Below are 8697 nucleotides of genomic sequence, written 5' to 3' on the forward strand. Positions count from 1 at the left end.
TTTGTCGGTCATGGGGCCTGAATTCTGGGCCTAGGTGCTGTCTCTCAGCTCTTCAGCTCAAGGCTAGCGCTCTACCACTTGAGCCACAGCACTACTTCCAGCTTTTTCTGCTTATGTGGTGCTGAGGAATCGAGCCCAGGGCCTCATGCATGCAAGGCAAGCAGTCTACCACTGAGCCACCTTCCCAGCCCCATTAGGGTTTTTCTTTAAAGTGACAAAACAGTTTTCACTTTGCTTGTTTGCAAGCTACCAGGGTCTTTTCTTTTTCTTTTTTCTTTTTGCCCGTCTTGGGACTTGAACTCAGGGCCGGCCTGGGTGTTGTCCTTGAGCCATTTTGTGCTCAAGGCTAGAACTCCACAGTGCCACTTCAGGGTTTTTTGAGTAGTATATTGGAGATAAAGAGTCTCACGGGGACTTCTTTGCTCAAGCTGCCTTTGAACTGCGATCCTCAGATCTCAGCCTAGTGAGTAGCCAGGATTACAGACATGAGCCACCAGTCCCTGGCCGAATAATGCTCTACTGCATATAAATGATACTTCATAAAGAAAGCTTTTAGTTTTACAATTGAGACTTGAATTGTACAAATTGTTTTCTTTGGATTTCATAATGTAGCAAGGTGCTTTATACGTATTTTCCCTTTCAACACAGAATATTGAAACATTCTCAGTGGTCATGATAATAAAATGTATAGTATGAGCCACTGGCTTTTGGAATCCTAGCTACTCAGGAGGTAGAAACTGGGGGGATGAAGGTTCTTGAGCTCAACCCCAGCAAAAAAACAAAAAAGTTACCAAGAATCCATCTCAGGGAAGAAAAAAGTAGATATGGTAGTATGTTCCTGTTCTTCTAGTTCTGTGGGAGGCTTAAGGAAGGAAGAAAGCAGTCCATGCCAGTCCAGGGAAGAAGAGAACCTATCTGAAAAATAAACCACAAAGGAGCTGGGAGGCAGGCTAAAGTGCTTGCCTAGCAAGCAAGAGGCTCTGAGTTTAAGCCATAGTACTGACAACAGCAACATAAAGAACATAAAAATGTAACACTGTGCGTGTGTCTGTGATCATATGCATGCTCATGGTGCATGGCTTCAACTCAGCGTCTGGGTGCTAGCCTTTTTTTCCCTCAAAGCTAGCGCTCTACCACTTGAGTTATAGTGCCGCTTTTGACTTTTTGGTGGTTAATTGGAGGTAAGAGTCGAATAGACTTTCCTGCCCCAGAAAGCTTCCAGTTTTGAGCCTTAAATGTCACAGCCTCCTGAGTAGCTATGATTATAGGCAGGATTCATTTGTACCTAGTGGTAACTGACTTTTAAAAAAAAAGAAAACAAAAACTTTAAGTTAGATGACTTAGTAAAATTTGGTGCAACTGCCTTGATTTGTTCTAAGGTCAGTGTTTTGTTCATTTTTTTTTTTGTGCCCTCATTGAAAATGTCCACAGTGGAAAAGACATGTTTTAGTAATAATATGAAAGCATGGACCTCCATAAATGGACTTTGAAACCCATAGAAATTCATTGACCATACTTTAAGAATAGCTGATTTTAGGCTGGGTGCCGTGGCTCATTCCTATAATCCTAGCTACTCAGGAGGCTGAGATCTGAGGATCATCAGCCTGGGCAGGAAAGTCTGTGAGACTTTTAACTCCAATTAACCACCAGATGCCAGAAGTGGTGCTGTGGCTCAAGTGGTAGAGTGCTAGCCTTGAGCTGAAGAGCTCAGGTACAGTGCCTAGGCCCAGAGTTGAAGCCCCATGATGGACAAAAGAAAAAAAAAAAAGAATAGCTGATTTAGTTTTACTGGTTTTCCATTTGTCTGAGATGAAATAGTTCACAAGGTATAGGGAAGAGGAAACTGATGGAAGTATACAACTTATTAAATAAAAGTTCTATCACTAAGAAAATGAAAGAATGAAGAATAAATATGTTGGAAGAAGAAAACAGGTTCTCTTTTTCTCAGGGTCTAAGGATTAGAGATAGGAATGTTGATTGGTATAGCTCAGAGAACATTTGTTCAAGGGTTATTAAATATTATGTATATTAATACTAACTATAAATGTCCATGTAATTGAACATCTTTCACATATTGAGAATAGTAGTTTTGCCATGGAAATGAGTTGAAAAAGGCAGAAGAAGGGAACTTAGGTAGTGCCAGTGGCTAACAGGAAGAAGAGAACAGGATGATAGTGGTAAGGACACTGAGAAAGGAGAATTTCATGATAGTCAATACTATCTAATGCTTAGGAGAAGACAGATGAGGCTACAGACCTGATCATTGCAGTAGATAGTGTAACCTTTGCCAGAGCCACTAGAGTTTGAATCTAGATTACAGAATAGTAAAAAGTGCAGAGGCAGCTGTTTGTTCTTTCAAGGAGTTTTGAGGTCAAGTGAGATGGGAAGGCTGGACAGACAATTGAAGTGATGTGAGCAAATTCTTAGTTTGAAAGAAAAGAGCTTTAGAGCTCCTGATAAAGAAAATTGATGAAACAAATTGGTTTTCTAAGTGTAGTGTAGTTAACCTTATAGTACAATTTATACTTGAAGCAAAGCTGATGGAAACTGGATTCCTGGCCATAAAAATTCTGACCTTTGACATCTCACATACAGTTTTTTTCTGTATGAACCCAAGAAGTTCATTACTAATTTTATCTATTATTGGGTATTTAATTTTAAGAAATCTAAAGAGATTTTTCTTTTAACTGCAAATTATTTAATCTGATTTCTACAGTCAACTGAAATAATTTGTTCTATTTGGCAACTTTAAATCTGTGGTTAACAAAGAACAAGAAGGATAAAATTTTTAGGGGATTGTGTTTCTCTCATCCTCCAGATGAAAGACATTTGAGTCTCCAGAGTGGTTCCATAGTTGTTTTCTTTCTAGAGGCAGAATTTTGACAATAGCCTTAAGAAGTGCTTATATTAAAAATGTGTGTTAGTTTTGAATGTGCTTGTATTTCTAACTTCCTTCTTTTTCTTTTCTCTTTTAGTTTGTTCTCAGGGGAGGCAGCAAGGGGCCGTGGAGCTGGCCTCAGCACCAGAAGAGGCTGGACTTCCTGTCTCTCTGTGCTGAATGGCTGCGATGGCGCCCGCTCTCACTGACGCAGCAGCTGAAGCACACCACATCCGGTTCAAACTGGCTCCCCCATCCTCCACCTTGTCGCCAGGCAGTGCCGAAAATAACGGCAACGCCAACCTCCTTATTGCTGCCAACGGAACCAAAAGAAAAGCCATTGCTGCAGAGGATCCTAGTCTAGATTTCCGAAATAATCCTACCAAGGAAGATTTGGGAAAGCTGCAACCACTGGTGGCATCCTATCTCTGCTCTGATGTAACATCTGTTCCCTCCAAGGAATCTTTGAAATTACAAGGGGTGTTTAGCAAGCAGACAGTCCTTAAGTCTCATCCTCTCTTGTCGCAGTCCTATGAACTCCGAGCTGAGTTGTTGGGGAGACAGCCAGTTTTGGAGTTTTCCTTAGAAAATCTTAGAACCATGAATACAAGTGGCCAGACAGCTCTTCCACAAGCGCCTGTCAATGGATTGGCTAAGAAATTGACTAAAAGTTCAACACATTCTGATCATGACAATTCCACTTCCCTCAATGGGGGAAAACGGGCTCTCACTTCATCTGCTCTACAGGGAGGTGAAGTAGGGGGATGTGACTCTGGGGACTTAAAGGGGGGTATGACCAATTGCACTCTTCCACACAGAAGCCTTGATGTAGAACACACAACTCTATATAGCAATAATAGCACTGCAAACAAATCTTCTGTCAATTCCATGGAACAGCCCGCACTTCAAGGAAGCAGCAGGTTATCACCTGTTACAGACTCTTGCTCTAACTTGGGAGGTGTCAAGTTAGAGGGCAAAAAGTCTCCCCAGTCTTCCATTCTTTTCAGTGCTTTAGATTCTGATACAAGAATCACAGCTTTACTGAGGCGACAAGCTGATATTGAGATCCGTGCCCGCAGGTTACAGAAGCGCTTACAGGTTGTACAAGCCAAGCAGGTGGAGAGGCATTTACAGCATCAATTGGGTGGATTTTTGGAGAAGACTTTGAGTAAACTGCCAAATTTGGAATCCTTGAGGTCCCGGAGCCAGTTGATGCTGACCCGAAAGGCTGAAGCTGCCTTGAGAAAGGCTGCCAATGAGACCACCACTTCAGAAGGACTTAGCAATTTCTTGAAAAGCAATTCAGTTTCAGAAGAGTTGGAGAGATTTACAGCTAGTGGCATAGCCAATTTGAGGTGCAGTGAACAAGCATTTGATTCCGACGTCACTGACAGTAGTTCTGGAGGAGAGTCTGATATTGAAGAGGAAGAACTGACCAGAGCCGATCCTGAGCAGTGCCATGTACCCCTGTGAGTAGAACCCATGGAAATGTGTAATGTCATTTTTAGGCAAGGGAGGAAGACACAGTGAATTCTCAGTTTGGAAAGAATATAATTCTTCGTATATTGGTGGTTAGGTTCTGTTTCTCTTTTTTCTTAGTTTTAAGTAGTTAGGTGCTTAATATACCTTGTTTTAAAATGGCAGGTAGGGGCTGTAAATGTGTCTTAGTGGTAGGGTGCTTGCCTAACATGCGTAAGGCCCTGGGTCTGATTCCTCAGTACCACATACACAGAAAAAAAAAAAAAGCCAGAAGTGGCGCTGAGGCTCAAGTGATAGAGTGTTAAGTCTTGAGCAAAAGTTCAGGGATAGTGCCCAGGCCTTGAGTTCAAGCTCCAGGATTAGGGATGGGGGTGGGGGGAAGGTATTTTTTGCTATATTATTGCTGATGCTAAAAGTTGCTTGCTTTCTTTTGAAGTCTTACTAAAAAAAATTGGGAAGGTGGCTCAGTGGTAGACTGCTTACCTTGGCATGCATGAGGCACTCTGGGTTTGATTCCTCAGCACCACAAGAGCAGAAAAAGCTGCAAGTGGCGCTATGGCTCAAATGACAGAGCACTAGCCCTGAGCTGAAGAGCTGAGGGACAGTGCCAAGGCCCAGAGTTTGGGGACCCCCCTCCTATCCACCCCCTCATTATGACTAAATAAATAATTACTAGAAGTCCCCATTAATAACATTTCTTTTGGAAAAAATATATAAGACATTTTGTTATTTGTAAGTAATAATGGTGTTAAGTTGGTTGGACGTTATAGTTGGACTTTTAATTGAACTTTTTTTTTTTTTTTTGGTTGGTTGTGGGGCTTGAACTCGGCCTAGGCGTTATCCTTCAGCTCTTCAGTCCAAGGCTAGTGCTCTACCTTTTGAGCCACTGTGCACTTCCGGTTTTCTGAGTGGTTTATTGGAGATAGGAGCCTCATGGACTTTCCTGCCCGGGCTGGCTTTGAAGAGTGATCCTCAGATCTCAGCCTTCTGAGTAGCTAGGATTACAAGTGTCAGCCACAGGCACCCGGCTAATTGAACTTTTAACAGAGAACATAGTCTGTAATTTTAACACTTTACTCTTTAAAAAAAAAGTGGGTGTGGGTGGTTCTGGGTTTGAGTTGTGCTTGCTAGGCAGGCACTCTTCCAATTGTTTCTGTTATTTTTTGAATAGAGTCTCATTTTTTTTCCTGGACTCTGATCCTCCTAGTTAGATTTTTCTGTGTAGCTAGGATGAATGACATATGCTATCATGTCTAGCTTTTTGGTGGTTGAGATACGATGTCTCTTGAACTTTTCTCTGTTTCCACTTCCCCTAGTAGCTGGGATTATAGGTTTAAGCCAACACACCCAGCACACCTGATATTTTCTTATTGTCATCTTTTTTCTTCTCATCACAGTAGTCAATATAGAAGACATCTGTGATCTTGAAAAGTCTGGAGATTTCTCCAAACCAGTAAGCAAGCAAGCAATTGTTGGATACCAACTCGTTGTCTTTTTAATAAAATTGAACTCTGACACTACTTGGAGTGGATTCAGTTATCAAGACTGTTTCCCCACCTCCTCTGCCTTGCAAATAGCAGTTGCTAGTCCCAGATGGTGTTACCTGTGCTACTGACTGGTTGGCTAGATGTAGATCAGTGTTCCCACAACTACCTAACTACCTCCTTGAATTTGATTAATTTGCTTAAGTCGCTCCAGAACTTGGAAAGTCTGTTATGATGTTTGTTTAGAAATATTATAAAGGCCCTGGCGCTGGTGGCTCATACCTGTAATCCTAGCTATTCAGGAGGCTGAGATCTGAGGATCGCGGTTCAAAGCCAGCCTGGGCAGGAAAGTCCGGGAAACTCTTTTATCTCCAATAAACACCAGAAAGCCGGAAGTGGCTCTGTGGCTCAAGTGGTAGAGCACTAGCCTTAAGCTGAAGAGCTGAGGGACAGCGCCCAGGCCCAGAGTTCAAGCCCAGGTTGGACCAAAAAAAAAAGAAAAAAAGATTATAAAGGATGCAGATGAGGCATGCATAGGAAAGGAGCATGGAAACTGAATGCTCTTTTAGGATGTGCTATCCTGTAGGAACCTCTGTTAAGCTATGCAAAGCTCTTTGACTCCTGTTTCTTGGTTTTCATGCAGTTTGATTATATTGACATGATTCATTATATCATTTGGTATTGGTGAAAACAATCTTCAGTTCTCCCTCTTCTCTGGAGGTTGGGGATGGGAATAAGAGTCCTAGCTAGCCCAGGTGGTTGCTGGTGGCTCAGCCCTGTAATCCTAGCAACTTTGGAAGCTGAGATCTGAGGATTGTGGTTTGAACCAGCCTGGGCAAGAAAAGTCTGTGAAACTTATCTCCAATCAAACACACACACGCACGCATGCACGCACGCGCGCGCGCGCCAGAAGTGCAGCTGTGCTTCAAGTAATAGAGCCACACACACACACGCCAGAAGTGCAGCTGTGCTTCAAGTAATAGAGCCAAAAAATTCAGGAACGTGCCCAGGCTCTTGAGTTCAAACCCCAAGACTGGCACACACTCTCTTCCGCCATACTCCTAGCTAGTCTAGGCAGAAGAGTCCAAAAGAGGCTCTCTTCCCAAAATGCCACCTTTGCCCACTACAGTAATCCTAGCTACTTAGGAGGCTAAGTAGCTGTTCAAAGCTAGCCCAGGCAGGAAAATCTATGAGACTTTATTTGGTGCTGGTCATGGAGCTTAGACTTGAATCTTTGGCACTGACTCTGAGCATTTGTGATCAAGACTAGCTAGCGCTCTACCACTTGAACCAGAGATCCACTTTAGGGTTTGTTTTTCTTCTTTTTTCTTCTGTGATTAATTGGAGATAGAAGTTTAATGGGTTTTCCTGTTCAGCTTGGCTTAGAACCACAATCCTCAGATCTCACTCAGCCTTCTGTGTAGTTAGGATTACAGGTGTTAGCCACCAGGACTGGGCCCCATGAGACTTACCTCCAAGAAAAAAAGCTGTGGCTCTAATGGTAGAGCACTAGCCTGAGCACAAAAGCTAAGGGACAGCACCTAGACACTGAGTTCAAACCCCAGCACTGGCACAAAAAAAGCCAGACTATAGGTATGGGTCAAATGGTTCAGCTCTAGCCTTAAGCAAGAAAGCTAAGTGAGAGTGTGAGGTTTTGAGTTCAAGCCAGACTAATAGTAGGGTGCTGGTGGAGGATTGTAATCCTAGATATTCCAAAGGTTGAAATCTGAGCATCTTGGTTTGAAGCAAACCTGGCTAGAGTGCTAGCCTTGAGCAAAAATGCTCAGGGACAGCCCTCACGCACGCCCTGAAGCCCCATGAATAGCAAGCAAGCAAGCAAACACATACACACACACACACACACATGCGCGCGCACACACACACACACACCATGAATACTGGAGCAAGATGTGTGTGTGTGTTCGTGTGTTCTGAGGCTTGAACTCAAGGCCTGGGCACTGCCCCTCAGCTCTTCAGTTCAAGGCTAGCACTCTACCACTTAGAGCCACAGTACAATTTACGGTTTTCTAGTGATTTATTGGAGATAAGAATCTCAGCCCTGAACGGAGATCCTCAGATCTCAGCCCCCTGAGTAGCTAGGTTTACAGGTGTGAGCCACCGGCGCCCGGCCAAAGTCACCAGATTTTTAAGACTTTATTTAGCCAGTATATTAAGTATTTTAAAGTTTTTCAGCAATTGGTCGGTGAGAGTAGAGCATTGTTTTTAGTTGAAAGAGAGAGGAAGTTGCTCTTTGTATGGTTTTCTTTATAAGTAGTCCCAGGTCGCATAGCCACATTGAAATTGTTGAATTTTAGAATGAAAAGTTAGTTAGCTCTTCAGAAGTCTAACCTAACTGGTAATTTTAATTGACTTCTCCCTTTACAGTTTTCTGTCTTACGTTTTATTCCTTTTGCCAGAGATAGAAATGGGCTACATTTAGTCTAGGCAACTATGATGAAAATATTTTCTACAGATGATTGTTGGAATGAGTTGTTTTTAAATAATGTTGCTTAAGTTACAAGTGGATGGTTCTGTGAAGATTGCAGGCCCATTGCAGGCCTTTCACCAAAATTTCGATATATTTTTTCTTTACCTTCTAGAGGTAGTAAAGGGGGATGGGAGACAGTGATTTATTTTAGGTCTTTAGCACATGTTAAGTGTAGCAGAATGATATTCTCTCTCTCTTTTATTTTTTGGTGCTGGTACTGGAGTATAAACTCAAGGCTTTATGCTTTTGCATTCCACTTTGTTTTGCTCAAGAGCTGATGCTTTACCACTTGAACCATTCCTCCAGTTTCAGCTTTTTGCTTGTTAATTTTAGACAAGAGTCTCTAATAGTTACCTGTGTGGGCCGGC

At 42.6% G+C, this 8697-nt stretch overlaps 1 protein-coding gene across 1 annotated transcript in view; it reads left to right on the forward strand.

Annotated features, from left to right (window-relative positions):
• The window catches only part of LOC105998548 (KAT8 regulatory NSL complex subunit 1-like), a 42236-nt gene extending 36422 nt beyond the window's left edge, over positions 1–5814 (forward strand). Inside the window, exons 2-3 of the mRNA XM_013033298.1 lie at positions 2976–4347; positions 5755–5814. Of these exons, the coding sequence (XP_012888752.1) occupies positions 3059–4347; positions 5755–5779 (1314 nt within the window). The 5' untranslated portion in view covers positions 2976–3058 and the 3' untranslated portion in view covers positions 5780–5814. The remainder of the gene's footprint in view (positions 1–2975; positions 4348–5754) is intronic.
• Positions 5815–8697: the final 2883 nt, after the last annotated feature.

The sequence above is a fragment of the Dipodomys ordii genome, unplaced genomic scaffold (genome assembly GCF_000151885.1).
Source record: "Dipodomys ordii isolate 6190 unplaced genomic scaffold, Dord_2.0 Scaffold165, whole genome shotgun sequence".
Lineage (NCBI taxonomy): Eukaryota > Metazoa > Chordata > Mammalia > Rodentia > Heteromyidae > Dipodomys > Dipodomys ordii.